The sequence below is a fragment of the Pungitius pungitius genome, chromosome 8 (assembly GCF_949316345.1).
Source record: "Pungitius pungitius chromosome 8, fPunPun2.1, whole genome shotgun sequence".
NCBI lineage: Eukaryota > Metazoa > Chordata > Actinopteri > Perciformes > Gasterosteidae > Pungitius > Pungitius pungitius.
In genome coordinates, this window is record NC_084907.1 from 12,108,416 (window position 1) to 12,129,511 (window position 21,096).

The window sequence follows — 21,096 nt, forward strand, 5'->3', positions numbered from 1 at the left end:
CATCCTTTTAGAACACAGAAGAATGAATCATGTCCCAGTTATAAATTAGTGTTGGTAGCATTAAACTGGCCTCACTTTTGCTACAGTGACCCCAGTGTTTCCTAATCAACCAGAAAGAAAACCAGGCCTGACTGTCAGTATAAACTTGCTTTTTTCCTCCCAGCTCAAGAGTCATAATCCTAACTCATCTTTGACCATTGGCTGTATTTGACCCCTGATCAGATATTGATTTGAGATCCCTGATGGGGGATTATTATTAATACTGAAGCGTCATATGTACGCGTGCAGTTACCCGACCTGCAGAATCCCATCAGAGGCCAAAGCCTGTATGGAACAGAAGTATGTGTTCAATCTGATAGCAGCGTGTGGTCTATCTGGTAATCAGGCAAACTTTGAATTGCCTTACATAATGGGCCGTAACAGCCTCACGCTTACACTGATTCAACAGATATGGTCTCTACGGCAACGTCCTGAGATTTAATAAAGCACCGGCATGATCGTAATGAAAGGAACCCTTAATCAAAATCCACATCTTTAGAATTATAATGAGTCTAATGTGGCAGGAGCTCTGGTAAAACATATATTGTGCTTGCGTCCTTTGGGATGTGGCTAGCCAGTAGCTCGACCTCTCAATTAGCAGCCCCCCCCCCCAAAAAAAACAACAACAACCAGGTAAAAGGAAGGTGTGTGAGGTGGGCAGTCTTGGTTTGTTATGCCACAGCCTCGGTGTGACAGACGCAGACACAAAAGCCAGAATTCCGGTCTGAAATGGCGAACCCGGCCCCCTCAAACAAACACAGCGGGGTGGTTTCTCACTGATTCCGCTCCAAAAGCGCCATGAATAAAACATGTTTTGATATGCGTATCAAAAGGCACGAGTTGACAAAGCAAAACGAAGCCCAAACAAAGAGGTCCGGGCAGCGCAGAGAGAGCAGAAGCGAAGGCTTTCTCCTCAACCCGCTCCCGATCCCTAACGCCGCCAATTAGCCGAGGGGCTCGGCTCGGAAGGCCGTCTGGGGAGGCCCTTATGTTGCTTCATCTCGACATAATTGCTCCTCCTGAGGAAAAGCAGGTGAGCGCACCTAGAGACGCCACCTTGGTGGTGAGACAGACATGTTCTTCAATTGCAGCGGCTGCAGTTGAGCTCCTCGCTAATATCGTCATCAAGCAGCGCTCTAATTAAAGCTTTAGAGCCGCTGGATTTTTTCCGCGATGTGCCGGGCATGATGCGGGAGTCGGGTGCGGCACACATCACACCGAAATTCCTCTTTGGCGGGCTTTCAAGGAATGAGCGTACGCACGGTCCACTCGCCAACCTGAGAGGAGCGGTTCTGGCATAGATAGCGTGAATATAGACGGCACCCTGGGGTTGGCAGTGAGGCAGAGCAGGCCCCTACATCAAGGCCTGAGTAGGAAGAGGCACAAATGTCATTCATTTCCTAAATGAGGACATTTTTTGCCCACATACAAAATGAGATACATTACAACTACCACCGCCTCCTCTAAAGAGCTTAGCGTGGATCCAGCATCACTTTTGTCTAAACTGGGGATTATTTCTTGATTGAAAGAAGATCGGCATTGAAGGCTTTCCACGAACGGACGGATTATTGAGGGGCTTCTGCATGAGTTGCTTGGACAAAGGCCATTCAGCCATTCAGCTATTCACCACATTTTGTTTTTTAAAAACTCAACCTCTCAGACCAGTGAATCAAATCAAATTGCTCGGATTGGCGGGTGGAGCTCTCAGGCGATGTCACTGGGACCCATCTTGATTTGGAATATGCTGCCTTCTTCAGCAGCAGGGCGGAGAGGTGCATCACACCCACCTAATGAGCGCATAATGAAGTGGGGACAGCTGGGCCAGTTTGGAGACGCAGGCCCGGGAGCCCAAAGGGCCCGGCAGCACGGCTCTGCTGGCCTGGAGCCGTCAGGCCCGCCGCCGGCTGCTCGCACAGTGGAAGGACAGAGGTCAATGTTCATCCTGTCACTGTAAAGAGATCAGGGCGGCGCTCCCGGAAGAGACCTCGACATGAGAGGCCGTCCGACGTGAACGTCACCCGAAGGAGCGACCTTCACGCGGCAGTGGGCAGGATCGCGGGGACACATTATGAGCCTCGTTGTTCTTCTGTGAGATGCTACACGTCCTTTGGTTAATCAAAGGCAGAGTCTTTTAGAGACAATATATTCACCTGGAGCAGAGTTTGGGTGACTTGGTTTAGCACCAGGCGAGACCTTTTCATACAGTGTGTTTAACCGGAAGATTACCAGAATGAAATATATTAGTATTTCATTTTTGTTGTTGTTTCCATTCATTTTTTACCCTAATACGTGGAATCTGATGAAAGACGTTTAATCCATCACACTAAACATTTTTTCAGCTTTCACTGATGTTGCGATTACATTACGACTGATTGTTGATGCTTTTTTTGCAAAATCTTCATGGCATTATTACCACACTACAAGTATTTCCTGTGATTGATTACCATCTTAAAAATGCTTTGGAGGTTTCAACTTTTTTTAAAGCACCATTGAAAGGGAATCACAATTAGTGTTTAAATACTCTCAGGGATGTAAGACGTGGGTCAGTTGTAACAGCAAATGGTTTTATCACACTGAGAGGACTGTGTACAGTGGCTGCCACCCTGTGACTTTACACTGAGTCAGCCTCACTTACTCAGGAGGCAACCAAACGTGTGCAGCTGAGTTGTACTTTGGGGCTATATCACCAGCTGGGGAAAGAGGGAAAAAATGCAATTGTATGTGGCTGTATTTTGTGGTTGTTTCATAACAGCATTATGATTTTATCATCTCGTGAATGGAAATCCCCCAAATACAACATTTATTTTCCTTAAATCAGTGTATTGGATTGTATGTGTGTACCTGTGGGTGGATATTATATATTACTGCTGCAAGAACCATCTTCAACCATCGCTTTTTTTGTAGCAGCCCAACCAAGTCATGCATGCATGTATCCTTCAGTGTGAGGACACAGTTACTAATGCATTTACCAAGGAGGGATTACAATGTTGGAAACAAGGCACACTGGCATGCAACTAGCTGGCAAAGTGAAGCTGATTCTCTATTGGCCGACTCGGAAGAGGCCACGGTCCTCCACTTGAGTCTCGTGGTTTGGAACGTCTTTCTCTAAAAGATGATTCCCCATTAAGAGAAGTAATCCCAGTTTAATTTCAAGGCTTTGCGTTCATGTCAAATAGTGTTTTCTGCATGTGTTTTTTTAAGGGCTCTTCAATTGCAGGCAAAATTGTGGTTTAAATTGACTTTCTAGGACACGCTACGTATGGCCTCAACATTGAGTTAAGGCCAGACTGAAGATAGTAGCCGTATCTGCTTTATCTCTCTTAAAGAACAGTTCAGTCTACAATATGCAGAAGAAGATAAGAAAGCATTGAAGCACCTGTCCTAGATATTTGGACCAGCTCTTATCATGGCTGCCACTCAAATACTTTCACTGAGTTAAAATCCTTCCTTACCACAAGCAACAGACTTTTTGACCACAGACCAGGTTTTGAGATTTCGAGGCACCTTTAGATCCACCAGGAAGGGACATGCCAAAACCATAAATTAAAAGCACTTTCTTGTTCTGACGTTGAGTCGGGGCTGGCTATTAATTGGAGACCTTCCCAGAAAAGACATAAATTCCACTTGGATTGCGTTATTTCAGCACAAAGCAAACTCAAAAAAACAGTCAGCAAACTGGCGCTTCGATATGCTTCGATAAAAGTGCCATCTGCTGCCATTTATAACTTAATGTACTGGGTGGATGGTGCCGCACGTCATGGAGGACAGGCGATGATGGCCACCACCCCCCTCCTCATAATAACCCTTCACCAACACAAACAGGAAGCTGCTTCCCATTGCGGACCCACACTGTCAGATCTTTCGGCATCATCCCTATTGGAGCACAACAGAAACGGGACTCGGGGGGCCTCCGGTTGTATAGTCCATCTGACCCTGCGTCCGGCCTGCTTCGTAGCGTCCGGTCAGGGCCAAACGGAGCGCCACGCCACGCCACGTGCAAGGGCAACAACAACAAAATTGCCAGAACACTATTTTTTTTGATGAAATGTCATAATTAGGTCTGTCTGTTTGTCCCATTCGAACCAGAAAAATCTGCCGGAGCCACTTATGGCCCCGTAATGAGTGTGGCTAATGTATAATACATCTGTGTATTTTTGACCCAAGAGTCTCACACTTTTGTAAAATATCATTAAAGAGAATTATGTATATACTGTAGACTTTTTCTCATTATGACAGCAGCACTGTTGCATAGCTGCGTTTGTTGACTGATTAACCAGCAGCATAGCCCCACTGACTATTACACCCAAAGATTAATGAGTAGTTTGTGCTAGGCCTGCCGTCTATATATAGTCCTCTTTCAAATACGAGGTCGCATGCAAGAGCACCACCAACCAACCACCATGTATGAATGCTTGTGACCAGGGCATTTTAAGCAGTTTCACTAGGACCTACTATCATCCATCCACAGAGCATCATACACAACACTTTTGTCATTTTTATAGTAGCAGTGGTAGTGGTAGTAGTAATAAAATAACCACCACAGCTATAGGGTTCCATGTTTAATATTACATGGTGAAGACATTACATGTCCCTCCTATTTCTACGTATGTGTTTTTACTAGGGCAGGAAATGTTAACGCCTAATCATTGTCTTTAAATGATTTGATTAATTTGAAAGTGCATTGCTCGCTGGCTGTGAACACAAGTAAAATACTGGTCACAGAAGCGGGGGGGTGATGACTAATGAGAGCATTGGGGGCGGGCTCAGCAGACCTGAAACTGAAAATAAAAATAAATGGCGTAATTTTCATTTTGAATCTCTTCCTGGCGGCGGAGTTGATAGATCAAAAGTCATTGTTGAGCATCGGCTTGAGACAGCACGGTGAATCCCAGCAGGAACACATGGATAATTAATAGAAAGATTGACTTATTATGCCAATCCCTAATAAAAAACATTGTACCTGTTCATGAAAAAAGGGTCAGATTTATAATGGTAACTGGCCTGTTTGGTTATGAACTAGATGAAATGTTAATGTGGCAAATCGCTTTGGTTTTAGATATGATTTGATTGAAGTAAATATCTTAACTGCTATGGTGTTAAAAGCATTGTATTTGTTTCCACAGATAAAAGTGCCCAATTCACCACTTTCATTCACAAATGTAATCGTTGGCCAACACCAGTCAGTTTTGATTAATCAATGTGTCAACGCATGTCACAGTGGATGTGTTTTGGAACAAAGTCAGTCATTGTGGGACGCCTCACTTGGAATGAGGATTCCCAGTAACATTCCGTGTGGTGGTGCAGGGGAACCAATAACCGAGGGCTGACATAACTTGGACATGAATTGTTTGCCGTGTATCTCGACGGCTTCAGCTGGAAGCAACGCCACACTTTAGCTTAGTGGTAAGGAAGTGTCCATCAAATGCATGTGTCCAACCCAGGCTCCTACACTGATATGTTTGCCTACTAGGGGGGGCTCCTGTTTCTCCCAACAGAAGCCATTTAAGCTCACCTAGAACAGGGCTACACCTGACCAGGTGGCTGCACTATGCTTTCTATCTTATTCACACCACATGTCATCTCTGTCTTTACATGGTCGCGCTTTTACAATTCTCCTCTGCTTTCTGTATTGTGCACACACACACACACACATACACACACATTCCTACCAGCGGAGAGAGAGCGAGCATGTCGTCTGCCCTCCCCGCCCCACAGCGCTGAACCCAGGGTGAACACTGCATGTTGTTGTATTCCATTGTGGTGGATGCTCCTACATTATACTTATTAGAAGTTTCTGCCCCACTCTGTAACCTTTATGTTTTAACCAAATTTGATTTATTTATTCTAAACTACAGCAGATATGATTTTACAAATACAGACATTTTACAGTATAGAACTGTAAAAAGACAAGCAGAACCTTCTGCCAATTTACAGTAAATTTACAATAAATGTTTTTGTAATGTTAGCGTGTGCGGCCCTTTGCTTCAGCAGTTTGTCCTATTTCCAATGACAGTAAGCTCGAGGTGGTCAAGTGTGTCCTGCTCGGGGTGTGCTGTGACGCACTGGGTGAATCCAGTCTTGGGGTGACACGTGGCTAAATAGCTGCACAGTGCCCCCCCAGCTATGTGCCTCTCCCAGCTCCCACTGACTCAAGCTGCTAAGCTGCTCGCTGTGCGCTTTAAACAAATACTTCTGCATCGGCTGCACTCCGGACACAGTCCCGTTAAGAAGAAGCTGTTAAAGGCTGGAACAAGTTGGGCACACGAATAATGTAAAAAAAAGGTAACTGAAGATATCAAGATGATGAACAAAATAAACCAAATTGGGATCCGTTTTGGCCCCAAAAATAAGATGATCGGTCAAAAACAGTTAGAAGTACTTGAAATAAGAGTTAGTTCTTGGATCTACAAGCAATCACACATGTAGCGTGGTGCTGCTTATATAGTAGTATACACTATATCAAATGACTCTTTGTGCTCGTTACATGGCATTTAATCAGGCTGGGAATCTGGTGCTTTGAAATCCCTTCAGCCTTGTTGTATTGGTGATGATGGTGTGAACGATAGCTGCAACAACAGTAATAATGAAACATTTTATCAGACGATGATCTGAGCTTTGTTAGTCAGTGAGTGACTGCTATGAAAGCCTGTCACAATATGACGAGTGCCTCCAGTGTCCACGTTGAGATTCTAAGGCGCCGTCCAGCTCCGTCACATGACCTCCTCTCGTGGGCTTTGCATCAAAATCCCTTCTAGCTGTTCACCACTATTTGCAAACCATGACTCTCCTGCCAAGTTTAGCTTGGACCACATTGAATACAAATACATATTTTGAATTCAAAGCAGGAATGTCTTAAATATATAACAATAGCTTTCATGCTTCTCTCTTGCTAGTAGCTTAGCTCGCTAATTGGCTAATCTTCCTTGCTGGTGTGCAGCAGGCCCAGTGCCAGTTTGCCTTTGTTCTTGTTGAATGTGGATTGGAAAAGTATTGCATATGTGTTTTGATGTGGTCGTATTGAGTCCTCGATAGGATTGGGTACCGAATCCCGGTGTCATATCTTTCCAATGAAAAAGTTTACTTATTCTGCGGCCCGGTGACAAGTGGCCAACGTACCGGTTCCGGTCCGAGCACCAGGGGTTGGGCACCACGACCTGATTCAAGCTCAAACATTAATTGGCCAGTTTCTATCTGTGTCCTTCTGCTGTTTCCTGCTGGCGGGGGGAGTAGATTTGGTTTCTAAGGTAATGCAGATATTAAAAAACAAGTCAGATTATAAGACTATGAGAAAATTACAACTTTTTTTTCCTTTCGTCCTAAACATTGTATAAATATAATATTATATAATTGGATGTATGGTCTCAATCACTAGTTCATCATTTTCTCCAATACAGCATGTTCATCTGTAAACTGTGCTCCCTTTTAGGCTTCATGGGTTCCTTGTGAAGGACATGGATCAACCTCGTATGGTCTCACAGTGTGTCGTCTTAAAACCCCTTTAACATTTTGGTTTCAGCTTTTTAAGTCAATTGTAAGTAGGGCCGTCAATAGAGAGAAACAAATGAACTAATTCACCTGTACTGTGATGGGGACAAGACCTATGCGTTTCCCCAAATCCATTTCAAAGACACCTCCACTGGACCCCTGGGAACCTTGTCGAGCTCCCCCATACTTTACCCCTTTGCAGAACTCCAGCTTGGTACTGGAGGTTTTTGATATCCCACTTTTACCACTTACTCTCAGTATACAATGTTAAATCAGGTCAATCAGTCTGCCTGTTCAGGTTACTGTCATCTATTTTGCTTTGTGGTCTTTTGTAAAGAAATCATCTAAAAATAAAAATATGCAGCATTCCAAGACGGAGAAGGGTTACAAATGAGAGCATATCAGCGTCCTATTCATCTCTGCGCTCCCGCTCTCCTACAGTAGAGCTGCTTTGGTCTGTCGAAGAACTGTTCCCTTGCCAAAAAGTGACAGTTTTAGGAAGCAAAATAACAGAAATCTCTGGTCCAAATGCAGGTGACATTATATAAATTTATAGAGCATAAATAGGTTGAGGAGCACCTAAGCGAGTCCTGAAATAAGGCTTTCATCAACTTCCTCACATGGAGCAGCCTGCCCTCAAAAGCTACGTTCCTATGGAGACGGAACACACATTTACTGCAGATATGGAGTGCATTTGAGATTCCGTCTTCCGTGATGGTTTGAGATAATACACAAGGCTCTGCAAGTGGAACTGTGACACATGACCCTTGAAGAAAGTGTATTTTCTCTAAGCTGCTGGAGGCCTGCCGAAGGCTGCAGGAGGTGCAACTATCCATAAACGGGTTCAAGGCGACACGAAGGGAGGGAATCTGCACGTATGCTTCATGCTTTCCTGCTACTATTAGAATAGATGGTTCTGTCACGGGACATAAATAGTTCACTGGGCTGGAATATTCATTTTTCTATAGTAAGTAAACTGACACATGGAATCCATGTGGTTTGTAAAGGCAGAGGGAATGAAAGCTAAACTCAACAACCCCAACACTAAGCCCTAAAACAAACTGCAGTTATTTTGTCGATGATGGCTTTTTAATTCAGAAAAAATTGTATGCTTTCAAAAAAGAAAGATTCTGTAATATGTTTTTCATAAATAAACCCTGTTGCCAAGAAAAGCAGTATTTTTTTATAACTTTATACATTTCTCCCTGACCTACTTCTACAAAGCAGTTACAAAATGCCTTTGATTAGTATTTTTTTCTCAACTTTGACTCTTTACGAGGTTTCACTTCCAATTAGACTCCCAAGCAAAACACGTCACAACTAGCAACCAGTCAAGAGTTCATTCATTTACCAATAAGCCTTAACGCAATTGTTTTAACCCCTAATGGCCGTAATATTTTAGGATCAGCAGAGACAGTGGAAGGTGACCAACGAGCACGGATCAAACGTCCTGATTAACTGCAAGGACCAGCAGGTGAACAATGCCAGGTGAGATCGCTGTGTGCTCGCACAGTTTGCGCCACATCTCCCAAAACGCAGACCACATGTAAGATGCTATCAGCAGCATTCATCTCTTCACGCTTCCCTTTTGGAGATTTCTAACCTAATTCTGCTCCCGGTTGAAAAACATTTTAAGAAGCAACAGAAACAGTGTCCTGGTTACTATAATTAATCTATTTAATCCCCAGGCCTCACTGTGCACTGTGAGGTCCTTCCTGGAAAGGCTCACTGGTGATGTTATATATCCACATAATATATGCACATACTACACACTAAAATACACAGATTCATACATACTAACATGTGTATGTATAATTAAAACATCTAAAAATAAAATACACATTTTCAGTATGTGTGTGTCTCTAATGTATGAATTGTATATTTTTCAATGTCATCTCACTATTTTTTTCTTTATTCCATCTATATTTATTTCACTGAAATAGAATTTGAACAGTCCTATCATTCCTGTGCTGCTGTAACATTTCCAAAATATTTATTTATCTGATCTTATCATGAGTTTTTGTCTGCCGTTTGTTTTCGTATTCCTTCGTTCTGGATTCCCAAAGCACTGTCTATTGTATATTTAGTTGTTACCTCAGCAATAACACTCTTCTTGGGCTCTAAATATCACAGATCAGAGATGTATGTCAGCGGAAGATGCTTATGAACTGATTCCCTCTGCACACACACACACACACACACACACACACACAAACCTCATACAGGCAGGTCCCGGTAGAGATTGTAAGCATAAATCAGGTGGATGAAGCTCAGAAACAAAAAAGAGATATACGATCCCCCCGTGGTTCCCTGTATGATCCTCTTTGATGAATATTCAAACCTCTGCATTAAAATGATAATAAATATTTAATAATGCATAACGCACATGGTTATTCTTGGGGGCAGATTTCTTTGCACGTGCATCATTAAAGAGGCTGACACTTCCAACCATTAATTTGAACTTAGTAATGCAGGTACGGCGTGTTTAATTGCTCATTTTGTTGGACGTTTCTTAAGTAACACACACTGTAGGTATTGTCAGCTGCATGATTGATTACCTCGATTTCATATTCTGGAAATGTCTGAAAAAACAAATACTGTTATTATGTATAAAAAGTATAACAAAACGATCAATGTGTCTCCTGTATCTGTGGAGCCAGTGTGCATCTATGCGAGCGTGTGTAAACGTTGAGCCTGTGCTGTTAGTTCATGTATACTATGTTATTCATTTCTTGCATGGAATAAATTAACAAGTGAGGTGGAATAGGTCATGAATACATTTGAGGATTGTGGAGGGGTTAATTGATATCTTGCTGTGATCTGCCATTAAATAAAGCATACACAAGAATTTATTGCATGCAACTTGCACATCGGAGAGGAAATCCTTGAGGGACTGCTCTGACATGACCATGTGAGGGTCATGTGGCCCAGGGAGGTCGCCATGCTGCCACTACTGCTAGTACTTTGTCATTATATCCGGTCATTAAAGAAAATGTGAAAGTCGTGTTATTTGTTAGTTCATCTCCAGCATGCAGTCAAATCATTAGTGATCTTCATTATACAAACCAACCGTAATGTTTGAAGTGAATATCTATCTGCTGTGCGTCTTTCTAGTAGAGGTTAGAGATTATACCAAATCACACTGTGTTTACAAAATACAGGAATTCTACTTGTTTTTTGAGTCGTCAGTTAAAATGAATCAATATTTCCTCACTTTGGTGCCTGTTGTATGCGGCCCTCTGTTCAACAAGCAGGTGACTAATTCAAAAATGTAATTGGATTTTTTGATTCAACAGGCACGTATGTCATTATGAAGCCTTTTTTATTCATTTGTGCATGAAAAACAAATCAACTTAGAACTCCCCAAGCTGAGGAGTGTAACTAAAGCTGCAATCAACATCTGTACAATTCCCTCTCCCGAGCCTACACCAGGTTCGCCCGCCTTGCAAATAGCTTCTTGCACTCAGCAGCGTATTAACGCCCAGATTTTTAGGGCAGCATATTGTGCACCATTCCTGCTTCCACAGCGGTCCATTTCTCAGCACACTGTCATGGTTTTGGGCTCTTCCTGCCCCTTTTCCCCCCCCTACTGGTTTTTAGTTATTCATACATTGTTTCCACAACTCACCAGCTGAATCCCATTATCTTCCCCCCCTCTCACACTAATTGTTACACACCTGTTCCCTATGTTGTTAATTATTTCTGCTATTTCTAGTTCCCCTTTTCCTCTGTTCCCTGTCAGAGTATTTTGCTACCCACGCAGGAGACACACTCATCGTCTTTATGCCTAGTCTTGTCCGATTACGTCTTGTGTTTACTGTCCTGATTCAGCGTCCGGTCCCGTCGAACAGGAGGAGTCCCAGCTGAACAGCCGCCACCCCGGCCAGCCGGCTTTGTCGGGAACGACGGGCAGAGAACCCCTCTTCCCAGCCCTCGACCTCTAGTGCCCCGTTTCACCGGGAGACCTTCTGTTCATTTTTCTAAGAAGACTTCAGTTGCCGTTTTCGTGCCTGCCTTCGCGGCGATCTCTAAGTTTGCACCTTCCTATTAAAGATCATCATTTTTCTGCATCTCGCTTTTGGGTCCTCTCTCTCTCCTCATAACAGAATACTCTGACCAGTAATGGACCCAGCGGATGAACACCCGATTCGTGCTGCTGTCGAAGTGCAAGGAGCCGTGCTCGGGAGACACGACTCGGAACTAGCCGCTACTCGTCGTGCGGTGGATTCCCTGGCTGCCCAACTTTCGGACTTGTCCGCCCAAGTCCACCACCTCAGGAGGGCCTCCCCTGCTGCTTCCAGGGATTTGGAACCCCCAGAGCCCAGAGTCAATAATCCCCCCTGTTACGCCGGGGAGCCCACACAGTGTCGAGCGTTCCTCACTCAGTGTGAGCTGGTGTTTTCACTTCAGCCTGTCACCTACGCTAGAGAGCGAGCGCGAGTCGCCTACGTCATCTCGCTTCTAACCGGACGCGCTCGTGAGTGGGGCACTGCTGCATGGGAGGCTGGGGTTGACTACATCACCCAATTTGACTTGTTTAAGGGGGAGATGATACGGGTGTTTGATCGATCGGCTCATGGCGAAGAGGCTTCTCGCATCCTGTCCACCCTCCGTCAAGAAGGACGCTCAGTTGCGGATTATTCTATAGAGTTCCGCACCCTATCCACTACCTGCGGCTGGAACGAGCCGGCGCTCGTTGCGCGCTTCCTGGAGGGTCTCCGGGCTAGCATCAAGGACGAGGTAATCGCCCGTGAGCTGCCTACTCGCCTCGACCCTCTTATTGAACTGGCAATAAGAATCGAGAAGAGATTTGACCTTCGTCGTCGCTCCAGGGTGGTGGACATTCCTCAACCGGCCGCCTCACCCACCTACTCCCACCCTACCACCAGTGCTGAACCGGAGCCCATGCAGCTGGGCGGACTGCGCATTGCCGCCAAGGAAAAGGAACGTCGCATCACAAACCGTCTCTGCATGTACTGTGGCGCGGCCAACCACTTCGTGTCAACATGTCCAGTAAAAGCCAGCGCTCGACAGTAGAGGAGGGATTACTGGCGAGCGCTACTTGCATCTCTCCGTCAAAGTCGTGCACCCTGATTCCAGTAGCCCTGCGGTGGGCGGGGTCATCAGTCTCATGTAACGCCTTAATAGACTCTGGGGCAGAAGGGAATTTTCTCGATGAGACGTGGGCCCGAAAGCAAGGTATCCCTTTGAAGGAACGCGAGGGGGTCACCTCCCTTTTTGCCCTAGATGGTAGCTCCCTACCTAGGGTCCACCTCCAGTCCACTCCCTTATCACTCACTGTTTCCGGCAACCACCATGAGACTCTTTCCTTTTTAGTGTTTCGCTCCCCCTTTGCCCCGTTAGTGCTGGGGCATCCCTGGTTAGCCAAGCATAACCCTCATATTAACTGGTCCACTGGTTCCATCCTCTCTTGGAACCTGTCTTGTCATGTCGAATGTTTATTGTCTGCTAATCCTCCCGTCTCCCCTGTCACTGTGTTACAGGAGGAGCCAGGTGACTTGGCCGGGGTACCGGAGGAGTATCATGACCTGAGAGCGGTTTTCAGCCGTTCACGGGCCACTTCTCTCCCTCCCCATCGTCCATATGATTGCGCCATCGACCTGCTTCCCGGGACCACGCCCCCGCGCGGTAGATTGTTCGCCCTGTCCGCCCCAGAACGCGAAGCACTAGAGAAGTATCTGTCAGAGTCCCTTAGCGCCGGAACTATCGTGCCCTCCGCCTCACCTGCTGGTGCCGGTTTTTTCTTCGTTAAAAAGAAGGACGGTACTCTGCGTCCATGTATCGACTACCGTGGGCTCAACGACATAACCATTAAGAATCGCTACCCCTTGCCGCTCATGTCGTCTGCATTTGACTTGTTGCAGGGAGCCAAGGTTTTTACCAAGCTGGACCTTCGTAACGCGTACCATCTCATTCGCATTAAGGAGGGAGATGAATGGAAGACCGCGTTTAATACACCGTTAGGGCACTTTGAATATCGGGTACTTCCGTTCGGCCTCGTCAACGCGCCGGCCGTCTTCCAGGCCTTAATTAACGACGTTCTAAGAGACATGCTGAATATCTTCGTCTTTGTTTATCTGGACGATATATTAATCTTCTCTCCGTCCCTCCAGGTCCACGTACAACAGGTGCGCCGTGTTCTGCAACGCCTCCTCGAGAACCGCCTATTCGTAAAGGCAGAGAAATGCACTTTTCACGCGTCTTCCGTCTCCTTCCTCGGTTCCGTTATCTCAGCCGAGGGGGTGAGTATGGACATCTCTAAGGTAAAGGCGGTTACAGATTGGCCCACCCCTGACTCCCGTGTCGCGCTCCAGCGTTTCCTGGGCTTTGCAAATTTCTATCGACGTTTTATACGCAACTTCAGTCAAGTCGCAGCGCCCCTTACCGCTTTAACATCAGTAAAGTCAGGTTTCAAGTGGACAGAATCCGCGCAGAGAGCGTTTGATCATCTCAAATCCCTTTTTACCACGGCGCCTATTCTCGTCACCCCTGACAGCTCCAAGCAGTTTATTGTCGAGGTCGACGCGTCGGAGGTGGGTGTTGGGGCCGTCCTTTCCCAACGCTCCTCCTCTGACAATAAGGTGCATCCGTGCGCTTTTTTTTCTCACCGCCTTTCGCCCGCAGAGCGCAACTACGACGTTGGGAACCGCGAGTTGCTGGCCATTCGCATGGCTCTGGAGGAGTGGCGTCAGTGGTTGGAGGGCTCTACCGTGCCATTTGTCGTTTGGACGGATCACCGTAACCTAGAGTACATCCGATCTGCGAAGAGGCTTAATGCTCGACAGGCTCGTTGGGCTTTATTCTTTACCCGTTTCGACTTCTCCATTTCGTTTCGTCCGGGCTCTAAGAACGTGAAGCCCGACGCGCTCTCACGCCTCTTCGATTCCCCAGACACCTCCTCCGCGCCTAAGGAGGTCATCCCTCCCTCACGGGTTATCGGGTCTGTTGTCTGGGGAATAGAAAGAATTGTTAAACGCGCCTTGTCTCACTCTGTCGCTCCGCGTAATGTACCTAGGAACCTCCTTTTTGTTCCCGTAGTGGTTCGGTCAGCTGTTCTCCGGTAGGCTCATACCTCTAAACTGACTGCCCATCCCGGCATCAGGGGAACACTGTTCACAATTCGCCAGCGCTTCTGGTGGCCCACTCTCGACCGTGATGTACGACGTTTCGTCGCCGCCTGCACCATTTGCGCGCAGACCAAGTCTAGTAGCGCCCCGCCAGCGGGACTTCTAAGACCGTTACCCACACCGTCCCGTCCGTGGTCTCACATTGCCCTCGACTTTATTACTGGTCTACCCCCGTCAGCTGGCAATACAGTTATTCTCACGGTCGTGGATCGATTTTCTAAAGCTGCGCATTTCATCCCCCTCGCTAAACTTCCCTCGGCCAAGGAGATGGCCCAAGTCCTTGCTACGCATGTCTTCAAGCTACACGGTCTCCCCACTGACGTTGTCTCGGACCGGGGCCCTCAATTCGTGTCCCTATTCTGGAAAGAATTCTGTCGTCTTATGGGTGCAGCCGTCAGCCTGTCCTCTGGGTTTCATCCCCAGACCAACGGTCAGGCCGAACGCACTAATCAGATCGTGGGTCGTCTTCTGCGTAGTCTAGCATTTAGTAACCCTTCCTCTTGGGCAGATCAGCTGCCATGGGCAGAATATGCCCATAATTCGTTACCTACGTCTGCCACCGGTCTGTCTCCGTTCAACGGCTGCCTGGGTTACCAGCCCCCCCTTGTTTTCCTCACAGGAGGCTGACTCTAATGTCCCGTCAGTAAACGCTTTCATTCGCCGTTGTAAGCGCACCTGGAGGAGAGTTAGGTCCGCGCTCTGCCGTACCAAGACCCGCACTCGCAAGTATGCCAACAGACGTCGGGTTAAGAGCCCTAAGTATCTTTGCGGTCAAAGAGTGTGGCTTTCCACTCGTAATTTACCCCTCCAGACCACGTCTCGCAAATTGGCCCGCCGCTTTATCGGACCTTATCGGATTTCCAAGGTCATTAATCCTGTCGTGGTCGAGCTGAAACTCCCCCCCGGTCTTCGTCGCGTCCATCCTGTCTTCCATGTCTCGTGCATCAAACCGGTCATACGCACTCCCCCCCGCGCCCCCCGCACCCCCCCGCCCCCTCCGGTGCGCGCAGAGGATAAGTCTATTTACACCGTGCGTAAGCTCCTGGATATGCGCCGTCGAGGTCGTGGTCACCAGTTTTTAGTTGACTGGGAGGGCTTTGGTCCTGAGGAGAGGAGTTGGGTTCCCTCACGGGACATCCTGGACCGCTCTCTGGTTGATGATTTCCTCCGCACCCGCCAGGTTCCCCCCTTGGGAGCGCCAAGCGGCGCTCCTTGAGATGGGGGCACTGTCATGGTTTTGGGCTCTTCCTGCCCCTTTTCCCCCCCCTACTGGTTTTTAGTTATTCATACATTGTTTCCACAACTCACCAGCTGAATCCCATTATCTTCCCCCCCTCTCACACTAATTGTTACACACCTGTTCCCTATGTTGTTAATTATTTCTGCTATTTCTAGTTCCCCTTTTCCTCTGTTCCCTGTCAGAGTATTTTGCTACCCACGCAGGAGACACACTCATCGTCTTTATGCCTAGTCTTGTCCGATTACGTCTTGTGTTTACTGTCCTGATTCAGCGTCCGGTCCCGTCGAACAGGAGGAGTCCCAGCTGAACAGCCGCCACCCCGGCCAGCCGGCTTTGTCGGGAACGACGGGCAGAGAACCCCTCTTCCCAGCCCTCGACCTCTAGTGCCCCGTTTCACCGGGAGACCTTCTGTTCATTTTTCTAAGAAGACTTCAGTTGCCGTTTTCGTGCCTGCCTTCGCGGCGATCTCTAAGTTTGCACCTTCCTATTAAAGATCATCATTTTTCTGCATCTCGCTTTTGGGTCCTCTCTCTCTCCTCATAACACACACTCTCTAATCTTTATTGGGGCCATGTCATCATCCATTGTAAAGTGAGTTTTGTTCAAAACTGATATGTGCGACGGTTTGTACAATAATGCTCATCTAAAAATGCTCCAAGATGTTCATTTCCAGTGCGGCTAAAAAAAAACATTAGTGGCGTGGAGGTCTGCATCTCCGGCATGTTGTGAAAGGAAGATAAACCACGGGACCCTTCCACAGCCTCAGCTCGTGGGTGTTCTGTACGTTGTAGTTTAAAGATTTAGGAACTGCGTCCTTACTGACCAGCTTTTTCCCCATGATGTACTGTAAGCCAGCTTTTGCTCTCACATCAAAGTCTGAATGGAAGAACAGATAAATATTCATCTCAAGAAAGTGCTCTGCATACAGCATGAGGCGGATATGCAGCGCTCCAGCTACAACCATGCAACTATCGGGGCTCGACCCGTCATGCTTGGATTGTAGCGATGCCAGAAATGTAGAATTCAATACCAGTACCAGCAAAATGCCACAATAGTTGGTACCTAATTCTATAATATTAAAGAAATTAGCATTTTTATAGTGAGTTTTATTTAGCTGCTAAACTTCTCCTTCAACAAACTGTACTTGCCTAAAACCGTTTACATTTGAATGCCGTGATGACGTTAGAATGCAACGCTCCTCCTGGAAGGCCACAAGGGGGGGGGGGGGGGGGGGGAGGGTTTCCCTTAGGAGGACACTATTTGTGTCCTGTGTGAAGCCAAAAGTCAACAGCAATACGACTTTGGGCAAAGACTGGACTCTTTGGAAACGCTGTTTTACTGTACTGTGATAACAAAAAGCTCCACTAACCATCTGCATCACAGTGCTGTTGATTTGCTTCAGATCAGCTTGAATTTCTCCATAACACATATAACCTCCATGAGACGAAAACACAGCGAGGATTGAGCTACGCCCAGAGCGCGTTGATCAGCTGTCATCGTGTGGGATTTTGAGAGGCAGATCAATGCGAACCATTTCACCCACTCTGATAATCAAATGCGCACGAGATTCCCAACAGTCCTAGTGTGCGTAAAGTAAAAAGAAGGAGGGTTTCATCAGAACCCAGAACCAGATGGGCCGTTCCTCATAACACCTGTTGATTAAGCAGCCTGATTGATACAACTGATTCTCTCTGGTGACCCTTCCTATTTGTAAAGAAGACAAATTAAAGTCTTCCATCAAAATGGGATCAATGCCAGAGAGCCTGTGGCTGAAATGGGTATAATTAAGCTATTTCTCAACTTAACTGCATGTGAAATGAACATTTCAAATTGACGACTTCCCTGTTCATTTATTGCCTCTTTTGTGCTGAGTGTCTACTTATACAGCACTTATCCCATGGAACAATTACCGTGGTTACAATATTTACAGAATGTTTTCAAAAAACATTGTTGATCGATCCATTCATTGGTTCAATCACAGTTGATTGATTGTTGATCAACTATTTCAAAGTCTTTGGATTTATTGTGCAGCACAATATTAATATCTAGCTTTACAATGACAAGCAATGGAAGCACAATCACAGTAAGTTCCACTGGGTTTCCACTCCTGATAAAATGATGCCCATATTCCTGATGTATGAAAATATGTAAAAAAAAAAAATATCCCCACAGGATGAGGATGAGGTGAACTCGCCTCATCCACACAGGATGAACGTTTTCGTAGTGCCTTGTGCAACACTACGAGCAAAGCCAAGATGCATAATCCCTGCGATTGGATGTCTTTAGCAAACAATGGCTTGCTTACTTAAAAAAAAAAAAGTCCTTGTTGAATGGATGGTACATCCCTGTTATTTCACGCCGGTGCGGAAAAAAATATGTCTGCTTATGGCAAATCTACTGGAGGTTGCTCCTTTCTAAACTACGGCTTTCATACTGTCACTTGCCCCAAATACATATGAATAAGGACTTCACAAAAGGCAGCTTTGGCATGCATCAAAAGTTCTTAATAAGATGCTTTACCTGCAAGGCACCCCATAAGTGACTGCAGCACCAGCAGTTTCCATGGCAACATCATCTTCAATTTTGTCAGGTCAAAGTAGTCTCACATCAAATCACAAGTGTGTGAAATCCGATTTGCACCTCTGGTCTCCCGGTCTGCAGAAAAACAGAAAAAAAGACACATGAGATGAGTAAAGTTCTCATTAGCAGCTTTGTCTCTCCTCGCTTTAACTAAGCGACAGCGGGGAGGCAGAAAGAGAGCAGCGATAGCTATTAGTTAGGGACTGCTTAAATACTAAATTTAAACCTGTGAGTTTACTTAACTTATCTTTTAATAACTCCCCATCAGCACAACTCACTCCAGTACACACTTGTAATGAAAGCTACTGCTATAAAGTAGTTTCAGTTTTGGGATGATAGTGGACACATCAACACAAAATATCTCGTATACATATCTCCAGCAACTCCAGGGATAGCTACTTTGAAGTCGATATGAAAGCAGAGCCTCTCCTTTAAGTTCTCCAAGTATTGTTCCTGCTTGGAACCTCACAGCTTTTAAACTGAGGAAAGGGCAAAGCAGAGAGATGAAAAACGCCCCAAACATCTTGAAGATGCTTCTCCCTCAACACTGACAATATCTCCCTCGGGTGAGGATTAAAAGTCGAAAGTTCTTTGAGTGTCAAGAAGACGTCTACTCTGAGCAGCTTGAATCTCCGGAAACCCTGAACGTGGAGAAAGAAAAGAATCTAGTTATCTAGTTTCTAAACCTCATCAATATTCTGTCTGATGTTTATGGCTTAAGAAATGGTGACAGATGGTTTTGCCAGCATAAACTTTCTGAATTCTAAATTTAAATTTTATTCCTGAAAACAGGCAAATAGGGTTGGCCAGGTTGGATTTATGTCCATGTCACGTGGAGCATGTTTTCTATGTAATTTCTCTACAAATGTATGGGCCGCTGTCCTTTACGGAGCTCACTTTTCATAGAGATTGTCCGTTTGGACCTTTTTGCCAAACAGACCGATGGGGAAGGAGGAATACAACATGCAACAAAGGCCATGCATGTTAAGGTTAAATGCTAAACCACGAGGCTACAGGGCGCTCTTAGTCACCATGCTAAATAACACGAGCCCACGCAAAGCGTCGTTTTGATTGGTTAAACCGTTAACACCAGCAGGAAGAGGGAAATGTCCTTGTCCGTCCTGTCGAGGATGTAAATGGAGCAAACGGAAGAAGTGGGAAAGATGCAAAAAAAAGTTTGAACTCTGACACTGCCTGTGGAAAAGCTGTATTGCTGTGATCAATAAAGCGATGCAACGAGTTAAAAAGTGAAATGAACCTTTTAGAGAGTTTCACTCTGAAACAAACCGCTTCAAAGCCACGTCTCTCAGGCAAAACACATTTTTAGAGTTGAGGCACGCTCAACACAAGCCTCTCACATAATTAGGACTATTTGTGCCATTTTGCGGTTACACAGGGGCTCAAAAGAACAATGTTATTTCACCCACAGATTTAGCATGGAGAGAAAGAAGAGTTGAACCAATCCACTGAAAAACACACGGAAAGGAACCTGAAACTGTCTGAGGAGGGCACATTCTCATTAATGCGAGATGCAGTGCTGTCTCCACCCACAGAAAGGAGCACTTTCATCTCCACACATTTAGTTATCGGTGTCTGTCTTCATCAATGGTGCATCGCTATGCCTCACTCTTAGAGAGTGGCTTTACGCATTTGAAAGTGTGTCTTATGAAAGCACCAAGCCCGGCGCCTATTAGCCTAATGCCCGGTGCAGTGATGCTTCCTTTTTAATTAGTCACATAAGAGCTAATTCGATGGATGAAATTGGTTCGAAAACATTTAGTGATGCGCACAGGGATGTGGGATAACCGCCACAAAAGAAGAGCTCTGTTTCGGCGACACTCTGGACCAAGAGTACCGTGTATCCAGAAGGTAATATGAACAAAAATAAAGTACACCCTTTGAATCCTCCCAATCCTCTTCCCTAATTAACTATTAACAAGTTAAAGGTTCTATATTTGCTCTGCACCGCCACTGAGCACGCGGTTAGCAGCTACGTTAGCTGCTGACGAGCTAAAGAAGATGTACAATAAGTAGGCCCAAAAGGGCAGAGGTCCTGCAGACAGACATGCAGGTAGATGGAGAGGCAGGTAGGTCCTGCAAAATGAGAGGATTAGCATTTATCCGTGTGGCGTGTCGGCGCCTCGTGAGGGTGGTTTACATCCTCACTGTGCAAATGTAGCACTGGTTACATGTATTCCTCTCCTACTGCTGCTTTTGTTAAAGTCTGTTTCTGCAGTATCGGAGTACCGCCTCACCCCCCCACCCCTTTTCCAACTCGACCCAATAAAGCACCCGGGCAGCTAAAGATAACACACCGCCTCACAAATTCGCTCTTGCCTATTGCAGCTGTAATCTATTTAGTTACTTGATGCTTGGGAAAAAGGGAAGTTGATCTATGTTCTGGATACGCACAGCATATCCAGCTGTGCCTTATTAACGAAGGCACTGGCGAGCTTCGCGGGGCTTACTCGGGCTTGTGATGAAGTGGGCTACATGGAGACACATTGCCATGCATACTGAGTTACTAGGACCCCCCTTTGGTGGCAGTTAACAAACAAAAGCAACAGATGGCCAAATGACGACGGAATGAAAGTTGGCTCTCGG

At 46.0% G+C, this 21,096-nt stretch overlaps 1 protein-coding gene across 2 annotated transcripts in view; it reads right to left on the reverse strand.

Annotated features, from left to right (window-relative positions):
* Positions 1-21,096, reverse strand: part of cntn4 (contactin 4) — a 106,886-nt gene that overhangs the window by 76,659 nt on the left and 9,131 nt on the right. For both annotated transcript variants that reach the window (XM_037490454.2, XM_037490453.2), the window contains exon 2: positions 18,433-18,567. In XM_037490454.2, coding sequence (XP_037346351.1) covers positions 18,433-18,487 — 55 coding nt within the window. In that variant the 5' untranslated portion in view covers positions 18,488-18,567. The remainder of the gene's footprint in view (positions 1-18,432; positions 18,568-21,096) is intronic.